The 15047-nt window shown below is 40.2% G+C and overlaps 1 protein-coding gene and 1 long non-coding RNA gene across 2 annotated transcripts in view; one reads left to right on the top strand and one right to left on the bottom strand.

Moving 5' to 3' along the window:
• LOC309654339 overlaps nt 1-15047 on the bottom strand; it is a 1078238-nt gene that overhangs the window by 940910 nt on the left and 122281 nt on the right. The window lies entirely within an intron of this gene.
• Nucleotides 1-15047, top strand: part of ONECUT1 (one cut homeobox 1) — a 46523-nt gene that overhangs the window by 28414 nt on the left and 3062 nt on the right. Inside the window, exon 2 of the mRNA XM_082447369.1 lies at nt 2474-15046. Coding sequence (XP_082303495.1) covers nt 2474-2766 — 293 coding nt within the window. The 3' untranslated portion in view covers nt 2767-15046. The remainder of the gene's footprint in view (nt 1-2473; nt 15047) is intronic.

Genomic DNA, 15047 nt, shown 5'->3' with positions numbered 1-15047 from the left:
TAGCAAACTCCTATTCATCCTTTAGGGCCTAGCGTAAGCACCCCTCTTGTGTGATGCCTTCCTTAATATCCTCAAGCAGAGATAATATCCTGTATACTCTTTTCATGCTCTTGCAGTTATTTGCTTACATAACCACTAGACTGACGTCCTTAAGAGAAAGGCTTGTGTTATATTCATCTTTGAATGTAAGTGAATGAATCAACCAGCCATGTGTATCAGTATTATATAAAGCTGTGTCTACATGGGCTGACTCTAACTAACTAGGCTTGACTTCAGCCTAGTCAGCTTTTTTTTTCAGGGACTTAATCTAGTTGCCCAGTGAAGGCTGTGGGTTCCTGGGGGGAGGGACTGTATTTGGGGACTCTCACCTAGTTTAGTATATATAGCTCAATGCTCTGAGGGAGCTGGGCGTTTAATAAATCTTTCCCATTATGTTGATGCTTTCCGTCATGGTGGGCAAAGGGCATAGCCAGTGATCTATGGAATGTGTTATAAAAGGTACCAGCAGACCTGACTAGCCTAAAAATCTCTCTTTTATGACTGAGGTCTCCCCTCATGTCCCTTCTGAAATTCTTATTCTTATATTTCCTAATATATTGGACCTGTGGTCCCTGGAGTGAGGCAAATGCACTCTGGGGCCTGGGCAAGCTGATGCACCTGTAGAAGAGAATTTCTATGCCTATTTATGTTATTTTACCCCTTTAAAATTTTCTATATTTTGTGTATGCTTTTTAATTATACTACTGTATAATAATACAGTAGTATAGTAACACATGCATATCATTTATAAAGAAATAATGTAAGGGAATGTAATACTCAAAACATTTTTTACTAAATAGCACATGATTAAAAAAACTTGGAGACTCCTAGATTGGACTCCAAAGACTGGAGGCTTCTTCAACCTTTACCCATTAGCTTTTTAGCTGCTCTGATTGCCTAGCTAATTTGTGCTAATGGGCACCTAAGGCCTTAGGGGAATCCACGATGTGGAGCATCTGGGAATGAAAGGTAGGGGCAGGCTGAAGAGCAGGGCTACCTGGGGAGAGTACAGAGGCTGCATCTAGCCAGAGCTGGTGAACCATCTAAGAAGGAATTGAGAACCTGGAATACAAAAGGACAGGGGGGGAGCAGGAGAGAGCAGTAGGCAGGGCAGCCAGCTGGAGGCGACATGAAAGAGCGACAGTCCCTACCTCCACCAGGAAGACGCCCTGCCCTGTCTGCCTTTCGCTGTGGTTGGAGCGCACATCCGAGTGTAGCCAGCCAGGTGTGAAGATAGCCATGGCTGCTCCAGAACCCCTACACAGGGGAGCTGAGGGACAGGAGTTAGGGCATAGGAGCTAACCAGAGCACTGTTTTTACTTGAGTTGCGTGGTTATTTGGGGATGGCTTGCAGGGATTCATTGATGGTGGAGGTTGGGGGCGGGGAGGGGGAGGGAGTCATTAGCAATTCAGTGCCCCTTTGGCAGGTGGAAGCTAGTGAGCTACATTAGGCGAGAAAGAGGAGTACAGCATCTGAGGTGAGGAGACCCTGATCCAGCACCAAACCCTGCGGACCTGAGGACCACATTGGGATGATGCACCAGAATAGCTCTAGCAGCCTAGAGGCAGCTTCATGATACAGGACCAAAAGGCATGCGCAGGGAATGGGCCTTCTCAGTGGAGATGAGGTAAGGGAAGAGGGGGGACTCCAAGAGTAAGACTCTCGTGAAGAACAAAAGAGAGGCACAGGGAGACCCCAAAGGTGAACATGGCTAATGTCAAAGGTTTAGCCCCAGTGTTGAGGAAGTGGGTTTCACCACAGCTCCCCAAGTCCTGGTTCCACTGAAGAATCAGTGGAAAACTGTTTGATGGGCATGGTAGGACACTCTATACAGAGTTTACTTACATACAGTTTCCTAGGAAACAAAAAAGATCAGAAGCAAATGCAATTCCTTTTTATTTGGTTTTTAGACCCTCACAGAGGCTCTAGTATTCCACTAGCAGCAGACCATAAATCCTTTGAGGGCTACAACCACTTCTAGGTGATAAAGCTTTGCATTTGTAAAGCACTTAAGTTAACATTATCTTTTACATATTATTTCATATATGCTTACCACACCCAGCAAGGTAGATGTTCTTATATCCACTTTACAGATAGTGATATAAAAATTCGAACAATAAGTTCATTTGTCTAAAACCCAACATTCTGCAGATGAGAAATCAAGGCCCAGGTGTCGGTTAATTGATTTACCACCAACAAAATACAGATACTCATCAAAGCCAGGACCCATGCTCAAGACTCACAGAACTCCACCTCTTCCTCATTCTCCATGCTTTTGTTACACTTCCCTCGCAGCCCACGATGGTGCTAAAATCAGAGGTCAGCAGGCAGAACATGGCCATGAGGAATGCCTAACAGATTATATGGGCTGTGCCTTTCTACTCTCGATTCTCCCAGGCAGTCTCTTCTAACACCCTCTGTGCTTCTTTGCAGCCTGCAAAAGGAAAGAGCAAGAACACGGGAAAGATAGAGGCAACACACCCAAAAAGCCCAGGTTGGTCTTCACAGATGTCCAGCGTCGAACTCTACACGCGATATTCAAGGAAAATAAGCGTCCTTCCAAAGAATTGCAAATCACCATTTCCCAGCAGCTGGGGTTGGAGCTCAGCACCGTCAGCAACTTCTTCATGAACGCGAGGAGGAGGAGTCTGGACAAGTGGCAGGACGAGGGCAGCTCCAATTCGGGCAACTCTTCTTCTTCATCAAGCACTTGTACCAAAGCATGAAGGAATAACCACGAACTGAAACCTCGGTGGAAAAGCTTTAAATGAAAAAAAAAAAAAAAAAAAATTTTTTTTAAAGACCAGGACCTCAAGATAGCAGGTTTATACTTAGAAATATTTGAAGAAAAAAAAAAAGTGTTATTTATAGTCCAAAGAAACCAAAGACTTAGCTCACCTGCATTCGGACTTTCTTCGGAGACACACACTTCAGCCAGGTGATGACTTGGCAAGAAAAATTACTAGCGGGAAGACACCACTGGATCTTACAGCTTCAGTCCATGATCATCCTCGCTGTGCTTGGCTGTTTCGTGGTTTGGAGCGTAGTGATTTTGAGCCATTGAGTGGACATCTTTAAGATCAGACTTTCTCATCCACTCCACTGTGCCACGAAGGTGTATGGTGTCTCAGTACTGTGTGTGGGTATGTGCATGAATATACACACATACACACACACACACCACCACCTCCACCACCACCACCATCACCACCACCACCTCCACCACCACCAGTGGTTAGGGACTTAGGCAGGGCTGGTCTTCAGGAAGGGTTGTGCTGTAGGAGTGCAACCAACATAGTGTGGGGTTGTCTGAGTTCATTGGCTTAGGAGTGTGATTTTGCTCGTCTAGCCTAGCGTTTGAACCTGCAGGCCCGCGACCTAAATGCAGATTCAAACCCAGCAAAGAAATTTGAATGACACCTAAACCAGTGCATTCTCTTTGTTTGTTAAGGACTGTTCAGATATTTTTTAAGAAATGAAACAAGAGTCCATCCATTGAAAAAGAAAATCACCTAGGTACCAAAGAACACAATATTATAGTGCAGGTATTTTATTGCAATGATTTTAATAACCAAAGCTATTTTTACACAAGATACTATGTAAAGTTATACGTATGAACTGATCTAGCTGTAATACACATACCACGTAGAATCATGACTATTATTTATGACTCTTGAAGCATTTGAAATATTAGTTTTCAGAACTGGCAAGAAAGAATGTAGCTTCAGGGAAGCAATATCATAACAGAGAGGTTGATGCAGTATACATGTACATCCAGATGGCACCCTCCCTTTCGGGATCCGTAAATGTCACTTAAGTAAACATATAGACATGATTCCATGATCTGTTCATAGCTGAGAAAACCTGGATATTCTTCTGAAGTAGGACCAATTTGTAAACTTAGAAAACTAAGTTTAACAGGACAGGTAACTAAATTAGAAAATTTGTTCAAAGTAATGCTTTTTAGTAAAAGGCCACTGAATAAAGGACCCCATACTTAGGTTAATTCGACTTAAATTTGCTTTATGCATTTGACACCAAATACCTATTTAAAATACGTTACAAACACACAAAATAGGCAGACCAACATTATTATTAAAATGAACTATGCAGTTCATTATATCCTGAAAATATAATCAACTGATTTTATTGCCAACCCCAGACATTCTGTGACTTGGACACCAATAAAAATAGCAAGTGCAACGGAGAAATGGCGGAACTGCATAGAAAAAGCAAGAGTTCTAGTGGAAGACAAGACCTTGGGTTCCATAGGTATTAAGCTATTTATTTCACTAAGCATAGCCTCTAAAGAATACTACATTCTTTCTTGCTACTGCATTAAGCTGGAAATTTTATAACATAGATTCCACTCTCTAACAGGGACAGATTAAAAACTAGACCTGAACTTACAAATACAAAATTTTAAATTTCTATTTTTCCAAATCACTTAACCAGGGCTATAGAAATCAAGGCAAAATAATAATAATAATAGTAGTAGTAGTACAGTTGTTCTGGTAGTACCCAAGTGAATTGCTTGATTCCCAGGAAAATTCTGTCTGGATTCAGTTGAACTGTAACTCACGTTAAGTAGATGCCTTTTGTACTAGTAGGTAAAGAATTGGGTACTCTTAATCAACACACCTAACTGGAAATATAAAATTAAATATTATCTCAACAATAAGCTGTTTATTGAGATTTGTTAAAATGCTAAAGAAAAAATTAAACTATTTTGACACAAAACCTAACTCCTTAGGATCAAATCTCAGCATCTTGTCCAGGTCTAAAAGCAGCAGGCACCTGGAGAGATGAGGCTAAACCCACAAGCCATCTGTGTCTCCTTCATGTCTGCTGTGGGATGAGAAAAGGAAACCAAGACATACTTCTCCTTTGATGAAATAGTACATTTGCCTTGACACATTTTGTCTTAGTATTTTTTTTAATCTCGCTCCAAATTCCATCTTTAAATTTTCCCTTCTAAATATGGCACAATTATAGTTCAGCTATTAAAAGAGATCATTTAAATGGCCACCCTTCGAGATTTGCTAAAAATGTAATCTTGTCAATGACATAAACGAAAAAGAAAAAAACTGATTAACTTTTTCTCTCTCTCCAGGAAAGGAAGGGGCCAGGGTACAGCTGTATAATGTATTTATCATTTAGGAGGGAGGAAAGCCTTTTTTATTTAAAACATGAGCATTTTAAATGCAGGGAAATTCAAGTTGTGTCTACACACAATCTTACCAAATTCAATACCCCAGGAAAAACAAAAGTTGAATTCAGACAACCATGTCTTTTGCTTTGTTTTTCCTATATAACCCCCTCAGATTAATCTGACTGTGATTTACATTTTCAACCAATTATTTTGGTACTGTGTAGACACAGTCTCAAAGAATATTGCTACATTTTTAATATTCCCACCATAATGTTTTTTTTTTTTTTTTGGCTGCACCTCCCAGCATTCGGGATCTTAGTTCCCCAACCAGGGATCAAACCCATGCCCCCTGCAGTGGAAGCATGGAGTCCTAACCACTGGGCCACCAGGGAAGTCCCCATAATGGTTTTTTTTTTCTTTTTGAAAAATAACCAGTGATCCTATTTGCTAACACCAAAGATAATTTTCATACCAGCATCGAATTTGCACCCATTATGCAATTTCAGGGCCTAGAGATATATTTTCTCATAAACAGATGCACAAATCAGAGCCTGAAAAGCAGTTTTTTTTACTTGACTGTTTAAGCATACCCACAACCTTTGCTTTTTAGAAATCCTAGTGGACAAACTCAGCTTCTCACAAGCAATACATGTATTACATCACGTATGACTGATTCTTTATTGCTTCTGACTTGGCACATAGAAAATGCTTCTATTCTTGTTTAGTCTAGCGTTAATTTATGACTCAGGTTTCTTCATCTACCACACTCTACAGAGCAGATCCTGTGCCATTTGTTCACGCATCATTTCTCAATCCTTTAGCAAAATTCACGTAAAAAGATATCTCACTCTTTTCTTTGTATGCCTGTTTATTCCAAAACTGCACTCCAAATAACACATTTTGGGTTTTTTTGGTAGAATGGAAGTTAGACTGGTTTGGGCCATAAATCATTCAGGTCCTCTCATGACCGGAAGCTTCCCTGAAAGGGGGCCAAGAGAAAGAGTGGGAGGTATGATGTCTGGACACCCCAAAAGCCCAGACATCAGTAAATGTTCAGGTAAAAGAATTCTGCATGTCAGACACTGAGTATTCCAGTTCCTGTGTGCAGCTGGAAGAGGCCCCCAAAACCAAAGAAAATGTGTGGGGAAATTTAGAAGTTCTAACTGAACATGTCACTCACTCTGCCCCTCGAAAGCATAATTTTCCAGGAAAAAAAGTAAAAGCTCTGTGCTGTTTTTGGATTCATGCCACTCCCATTGCTACCCCAGGTGAACAACCGGTCTTTGCAGGTTAAATGCAAACTTTGCTATACCAAAGAGTCCTAGGACATTTTCACATGAGCTATAAAGGCATTTTCCCTAAGAAAGGTCCTCCCTTCTTTGTACATAAAGGATGAAAACTATGCATTTAGCAAACAAAGAGAAAGCACTTCTCCCTTTCCTATCTAGTTGTTTAGGGTGCGTTCAAACACCAGAGGCCGTTTTGAGATGCGATTGGCCTTCTGGATTATTCTTGTGGTGTGGTTAGCTTTACAGTACATTTGGTAACTATTTCCTAAATAGTAAGGACAAAGAAGCAGAAGGTAAGAAATAGCTACTTCCACGTGTATTTAAAAAAAAAAAAAAAAAGTGTAAAGATCTACTATTTATAGTGTGAACCAAAGACGCTACCTCACTCGATTTCCATTGGTGATTTTAATCACATTGATGATACCAAAGAATACCAAAGATATTTTCATGCACGGCCTTGGTCTGCAGAGGGAACTCCGCCCCTTCCCCACCCCCGCCTCTTCTCCCCACCTCACTCTTCACTCAGTGTGTAATCTTGTCTTCATTCTTAATAATAATAATACGATAATGATAACAACGTTAGGAAATACTACTCTTATTACTGGTAGCTCTACTTGTAAATCTCTAGGCAAACATGTTGCAACCTTTGTAAACTCCTAGGACGAGTGCCTTGCTTGAACCAAAGTGTTAAACCGCTGTTGACCTCTCTCACCTTATACTCTTTGAATACCTCAGCCTCTTAGAAAGGCCACTAATGAAAAAAAAAAAAAAAAAAAAGGAATAATTATTCACCGTGGTGCTTTTTCCGTGCAACCATGCAATGAAACTTTCTTTGATACCAAAGGATGACTTTTTTTCCCCCCAATTTCTTGCTTCTAAACCAAAGCTCCTCCTCCTCGCTCCCTCTCAAAGTTCCCCCCACTTTACCGAGTCCCTTCACCAGGCAGGCCGTGCATCACTTTTACCAATTCCTCCAAATACCTCATAGTAAGAAAGTTTTAGGGTTATGTTGTATAGAGAGTCTATGTGATAAGGCAGAACTTACTAGTTTGATAACTGTTAAGGTTACTTTTTAAAAAACTTTATAATTCTTATTTATTTTGTAGTTTGTATGTTGGGGATGTCCCCCGCCCCCCCACTTCGGTTTGGGGTTTATTTTCTCAGAAGAACTGCTCTGTTGCTCAAGGAAGACTTAATTTCTAGAAATGTTCCCCAGGTGGGTTAAGGGTTGTGTAAAAATGCAAGAATGGAACAAGAAATTGATTTTCATTTTGATGGTTACTTATGAAGTTTTTGTGTTTCGTAGTAAATTTGTTTCCACAGGGTAAAAAAAGTATGTATAATCTCTTTTTTGTGAAACTGGTTCCTATTTTTCTCTATAATGTGCTGTGATTTTTTTTTTAATTTAAATTACACTTTATATGAGCTTATTTAATCACTGCATTAATTTATGACTGTGTTGTTTTTAAAATGTATATAGTAGAATGGAAATGGCCAAAGCTTTACGTTACAATCTTTTTGTTCTCCATGCTAAGATAAGCTGAAGGCAAGAGCTTCTCTTAACTGCAGGGTGTATCTTTAGCTTTTCTTAGCAGGCACTTCAATGTGTGTTGTGAACACCTCCAGGCTCCCCCCTCAAAAGATCTGTACATGCCAAAATGGGTGTTTCGAAGTAGTCTTTTTTTTTGTCACTTAGAGAGAAGAAAGGCATTATTCTTGTTCTTCCTTTAATTTATTAAGTTTTTTTTTTTTAAGAAAAGATTACTTTGCAGGTTAGACCTGAAATTCCAAAGAATTTAAGACTTGTTTAATGTTTCAAAGCACCGGCATTTGTGAGAAACTTTGCTACTTTTTTTTTTTTTTTAACCATTCCCCCAGGTGTGAGAAGTAAAAAGTGTAAAAACCCAAAGAGACAAGCTAACTTGAATTTGGAAATCCTCTTAAATTTCACCAAGTTTCTGAACTGCTTCAAGGCAGGGGACAGGGCATGGAGACACAGTTCCCTTTCACAGAGCTAAGAGAGTATCACAGTTCCATACCGTACAGAGAAAGTCAAGGGTGAGGGGCAGCTCACCTGGCCCCTGCCGGTCTAGCCAACCCACGGAAGAAGCAAAACACAATTGCTGAGCCCCAATTAGCAATCAAATTTAAGAAAGATGTTTCAAAGCTATGTATTCCTTCCCACGTTTTTTTCTTGGAATCTACTACCCACAATTACTCCCTTCTCCCCCCAAACCACCTCCCCCCAACCAGAACTAGAAGAATTCTCAAATGTCAGAGTCCCGGGGGTGAATGAACTTCAGACTTATTTCAGTTTGTGTCTTCTCACTCTTCCTCTTCCCACTAGTTTTTTTGTCCACACTAAAGATGGTCCCTGCCCCGGGCCCCCTTAATTGAGGCTGTTCAGGTACTTGGCCCTGCTTAAGATCAGCACACACGAAGAATTCTCAGCTGACTAGGGCATCCTCAGAACACCCGGTGCCCACTGTTTTGTTTTATTTTGCTAAAATAAGTTGCTTCAACTACATGGCATAAATCCATAGATGTAAATACTTTTTCTCCCAATACAAGAATTTTACCTTATTTTCTTTTGCAGGGGTGTTTGGGGTGGGGAAGGAAAGGGAGGGTTTAGATTTTGGGTCAAATGTTACATTTTCTTAGAAACATTTTTATACTTGTTATGTATTTTAATAGGGCAATAAATCTGCTCTGAGTTGCAGGATCATTCAGTGCTCTGTTGGTAAGCATTGATCAATTACTTGTTTTTAATACAAATGCTGTGCAGTGAATTATAGAAAGCCCAGGAGAATGGTTGAGGGAGTAGACTTTTACCATCAGCAATGAAACACTGAACAGAGTTATATTCACAAGGTCGTATTTTCTGTCTCTGTGTGTCTCGATTTTTTTTTTGTGGTATGTTCTGCATTTATTACATAATCATTGTGGGTTCATTTTACATTTGCCGTCTGAACCAAGCGACAAGTATTTTTTAACAAAATAAACTTTAAAACATTGTCTTCCACTTGCTTGGGTAGTTGTCTTCATATCTCCCTGTTTCCTGTCCCTTCTGAAGTCAGCCCATCTGTCACTCACTTAGACCTGTCCTTTCCCCTTCTTCTATTTTCAGTACCTTTGACCTTAGCTATTGTTTGAGTGTGACTCAGTTTCCCTGTTCAAGTTAGCTTGATGGTTTATTATGTAAGGAGGGTGCCTAAGACAATCATCAGGTAAAAAAAAAAAAAAAAAAATTAAATTAAAAAAAAGATCAGTAGAGTAGAAAATCTTCCAAGAGCAGAGGGAGTTCTTCCTTAGCAATGAAAAAAAGAAAAAAAAAAAGGTAAATACATAATTAAATAATAATTTTAAAACCTAACCATGAGGGGCTTAGAAGATTTTTGATAAAAGACAAATGTTGCTGTCATTTTCTTTGTCAATTAGAAAGCAGTGGTAGTTTCTACGTTGCATCTACATTTCAGACTAAATGATTATTGTACCCAGTTATGGTTGTTTGCTGATATTTTGTCTCTCTTTCTCTCTGTCCAATGCTTCTTCTGTATTTTTGTGTGTAGCAACAAAAAGTGTAATGCATTAGGCGTTATTCTGGTTTATGAGTATCTCCTGTACTGCATTAAGGTTTCTTTCATTTGTTTTAAGCTTCGCTACTGTTCTCACTTTATGCCGTGCAATATCATCAGCTGTGTTTGCTAAGCAAAAAAGAAAAAAAGAAAAAAAAGCAAGTGATGATGCCATCATGCTTTTCAGTGTTAAAATGTTTCAGCATTTATGTAGTCACCAAAATGTAGTAAATAAAATGTTGGATTTTCCAGCACTTTAAATTTAGACAATTCTTGCCTTCTTTTGTTTTTATTCTCTCTGCAATCCTCAGTGAGTGGCTTGTGGGTTTTCTTTGGAGGAAGGGTGAAGTTAAGAGGACAACAGGCTTGAGAACTCAAGCCAGTGCCATGATTTAAAGAAAGATTAATTAAGGGGGAAAAAAAGAAAGAGGTGTTCTCTAGTGGAGCACTAGGATATTTTTAAATGGAAGTGGGACGTTCTATTTTTAGATGTTAGACATTTATATTAACCTGATTGACCCTCAGAAGAAATGAAAATTATTATTAGAGAGGATGGCCTTTAAAATCCTCTCCAGTAAAATAACTCGTGCATGTGTGTGTGTGTATGTGTGTGTTGTGTGTGTGCGGAGCTAGGAGAGGGCTGAGAAATTAGGATCCTCTTGTATTTTAATAGAGTATACTGACTGAGTAAGAGGCCTGGCTCAGGGAAAAGAGAAACTGGGTTTGGAATTCCTGCTGTACTGATTACTAGCTATGTGACTTTGGGCAAATAATTTAATTATTTAACATCCCTACATCTCAGTTTCCTCATCTGTAAAATGGGGATAAATATCTATATTACAGGGTCGCTGTGAGGATTAGAAATTTGAAGTGAGTTAAGCTTAGCACAGTGTCGGGCATATGGCAAATCTTCAATAAATCTTAGCTATTTGTATTATTATTGGTAAATATCTTAAAATGCAGATTTTTTCCAATTTAAGAAAAACACTACTTTCTAAGTCAGGTTTTTTCGTTTTTTAAATATAAGAGCAGGGCTACTTTATTGACATAATCCCAGTAATTACATCATATTCTCCAAAGGTACGTGGGGAAAGCTGTAGAATAAAATGTGAATGTGGCCCTCTCAAGTGGTCCAGTGGGTTGACCCTGAAGAGGTCTCCATCTTAATGTCTATGTACCAGGACACTAGAAAGGAAAAAAGAATTATCTGTTGGCTGGAAGTTTTTGAAGGGCGGGGGACCTTGAGCCTTACAAAGGAGGGGGAGACTTCTGGAGGCATCCCAAACACCATCCCCTAAAGGCCTCAGCTATAGAGTCCATAAGAGAGTGGAGTTAATTTGGGTAGATTTAGAAAGCTCCACAGGGAGGACCTAGGGGGATTAAAAGTCCCTGAGGAAGGGTTATAAATAAAGCCCAGGGGAGGGAAGCCAGAAGAAACACGGAAGTCTCCAGATGGGGTCAGTATTTCTCTTCTATTTCACTGAAGTGCTGAAAATAGTGTGTGTACATACTGCTTGCAGATGGCAAACAAATATTTATAAATTTTCATTGATTTCAATTCCTTCCAAAGCAGTTTTTCCTATTTCTCCCCTCCTGGGCAGGGTCCTCACTTCCAGTGATTACACTTATGAAGAGTATGATGCACTCAGTATATGTGTTCACGTGAAGGGCATGAAGGAGGTGATGGGAGAGAACGCGCCTTGTTCTTTTCTCAGGTGTTTAAACTTTACCCAACCTCCAGCCCTCTGATGTGTTACTGAAACCGTGGGTAATCTTTAGTCAAATCTGTTTCACCTGCCTTCACTAATCAAGGTCATTTCAATTGTTGCTACAAAAGACTTTCGTGTCCTCTAGGGGCACATAGCCTAAACAGTAAGATGTTTTCCTGAGTTGTTTTCCAGCTGTGTCTAGTTCAAGCTGAGCTGGTGAAGACTGGATAGGACCACTGACCCTCCAACTGGGTATGCAAGGGCGTCCACTCAGTGACCTTTTGACATCAGAGGGCCGAAAACTCCACCTTCAGATCATGCCAAGCACCTCCACTCATGAAGGTGCGGAGCCCTGTAGTTTAGTTAACGCCTGTGCAGAACCACAATTCCCACACCTTTTTCCAATCACCTCTCCCCATGCTCCCCAAGCCTCAGACTGCCCTGCTTCTTTATTCTTTATCCCATAAATACCACAAGCCCCCTGCTTTCAGGGAAGTGGGTCTGAAATTTGCTTTCCAGTCTCCTAGCTTGGCTATCTTGTGAATAAAACCCTCTCTTTGCTGCAAACTTTGGCATCTCAGCCCATCAGGCAAACCAAACTTGGTTCAGCAACAGAACCACAAGAAGTTTCCACTACCAGGTCATTCACTTTTCCCCACTTGAATTTTAGTCAAGTTGCTGTGGTCAGGACCACAGTGTTTATTACATCAGCCAGTTCCTTAGAAAATGTTAAGCGGGAGTATTTTTTGCCTTTGGCGTCTTCTTTAATGTTTTTTGATTTGGAGTCGGGGGAAGGGATTAAGTCTCAAAAAAAAAAGCAAAAGAAAGCCATCTTTCCAAGACAACAAGAATTTTGGTCATAGGATATGGCATCTTTTTTTAACCAGCAACCTAAGAAAACAGCTATTGAAACCAACACCTGGGGAGTGACATCAGCAAGATGCCCAAATAAGAAGTTCCTCACTCATATCCCCTCTTCAACAATCACAACTTGGCATCCATCCATGGAAAAAAGTGCCTTTGTGGGAGCTGTGGGATCCAGTACCATACACCAAGGAACCCGGGTGGAGTCTCGCCCACGTGTGCATTCGGTAATAGACATACAGACTTCAATTGTAGCTGTTGACCCTGCAATGGAGTGTGAGCTGACTCCACCCCCTCTTGGCTGTGGTCTAGGAGCCCCTGGAGAACACTGTCTTAGACAGTTACCCATGGACAAGAGAGCTTTTGTTGAAGTCCAGGAGTCCAGCAGAGAAGTTCCAGCACAACATTAGAGCAAAAATAAATGAGATTGGATGCACTGGGGAAGGTAAGAGGAGCAGTTTAACTTTAGTGCATCACCCAAGGCAGCAAAGCTCAGGGCCAAGAGATACCTTCTTGGCCTGTGATTTCTCCCACAGGGGAAAATGAGAGTATGTGAGTGAGCACCCGTTTCCCCCAGCTGTGCAGGATGCTGCCAAAGAGGTCCATTTCTCTCTCACTCCATCCAGAGTACAGAATTGTGAGCTCACAACTGGAGTAGGAAGTGGCAGGAAGAGTGGCAGATAAGATCCTCAGTGGGCATTAAAATGATGCAGATCCTACTAACTACATCACAGACTCCATCAAGAAGCTCACCCATGATCTACTGGGGACGTCTTGCTGACAGAGCCCCTCCAACTGGCCATGGGCACCCCCAGCTTATTAAGGAAAAAAATGGCTAAAAACTTACCAAACCTGGGGAGAGATTTAGACATCCCAAGTTCATGGAGCTCATAAGTTCCCAAACAAACTCAAAGAGATCTTCTCTAGGACACATTATAATAAAACTGTCAAAAATCAAAGACAAATAGAGCATCTTAAAATAGCAAGAGAAAAGCTTATAACTTACAAGGGAACCAACCACCAGAAGGCTATCAGCGGATTTCTCCACAGAAACCTTACAGGTCCGGAGAGAATAGAATGATACATTCAAAGTGCTGAAAGAAAAAAATATATCAATCAAGAATACACTATCCAGCAAAGTCATCCTTCATAAATGAAGCAGCGATAAAGACTTTTCCAGACAAACAAAAACTAAGGGAGTTCATTACCACTAGACCTGCCTTATAAGAAATGCTGAAAGGCATTCTTCAAGCTGAAATGAAAGGATGCTAATTAGTAATGTGAAAACATATGAAAATATACAACACACCAATAAAGGTAAGTATATATTCAAATTCAGAATACTATAATATATAATATGGTGGTGGGTTAACCAATTACCTCTAGTATAAAGGTTAAAGGACAAAAGTATTAGAAATAACTATAGCTATAATAATCTATTAATGAATACACAATATAAAAAGAGGTAAATTGTGACATCAGAAACATAAAAGAGGGGAAGTAAAAAGACAGAGTTTTTGTATGCACTCAAAGTTAAGTTGTTATCAGCTTAAAGTAGACCATTATGGTGATAAAATGTTTTATGTAAGCCTCATTGTAACCACAAAGCAAAAACCAACAGTAGATACACAAAAGATAAAGAGAAGGGAATCAAAGCTTACCACTATAGAAAATCATCAATTCACAAAGGAAAGGAGGGACTTCCCTGGTGACACAGTGGTTAAGAATCCACCTGCCAGTGCAGGGGACACGGGTTCAAGCCCTGGTCTGGGAAGATCCCACATGCCACGGAGCAAATAAGCCCATGCACCACAACTACTGAGGCTGCACTCTAGAGCCCACGAGCCACAACTGCTGAGCCCACATGCCACAACTACTGAAGCCCACATGCCTAGAGCCTGTGTTCCGCAACAAGAGAAGCCACTGCAATGAGAAGCCCACGCACTGCAATGAAGAGTAGCTCCTGCTCGCCACAACTAGAGAAAGTCCGTGCGCAGCAATGAAGACCCAACGCAGCCAAAAATAAAAATGTTAAAAAAAGTTAAATAAATAAATTTTAAAAAAACAAAGGAAGGGAGAAAAAGAGGAGGAAAGGAACAGGGAACTACAAAATAGCCAGAAAAAATTAGATGCCATTTGTAAGTCCTTACTTTCAATAATTAATCTGAATGTAAATGGATTAAATTCTCAAATCATAAGGCACAGAGTGGCTGAATGGTTTAAAAAAAAAAAAAAAGACCTAACTATATGCTGCCTACAAAAGATTCATTCCAGCTTTAAGGAAACACATAGGCTCAAATTGAAGAAATGGGAAAAGATATTCCATGCAAGTGGAAACCAAAAGAGAGCAGGGGTAGCTACACTTATATCAGAGAAAATAGAGTTTAACTCAAAAGCTGTAACAAGAGACAAAGAAGG

Source organism: Balaenoptera physalus (genome assembly GCF_965194825.1).
Source record: "Balaenoptera physalus genome assembly, chromosome: 2".
Taxonomy (NCBI): Eukaryota; Metazoa; Chordata; class Mammalia; order Artiodactyla; family Balaenopteridae; genus Balaenoptera; species Balaenoptera physalus.
Note: the sequence above shows the minus strand (reverse complement) of the source record. Positions and strands in the feature narration are given on the sequence as shown.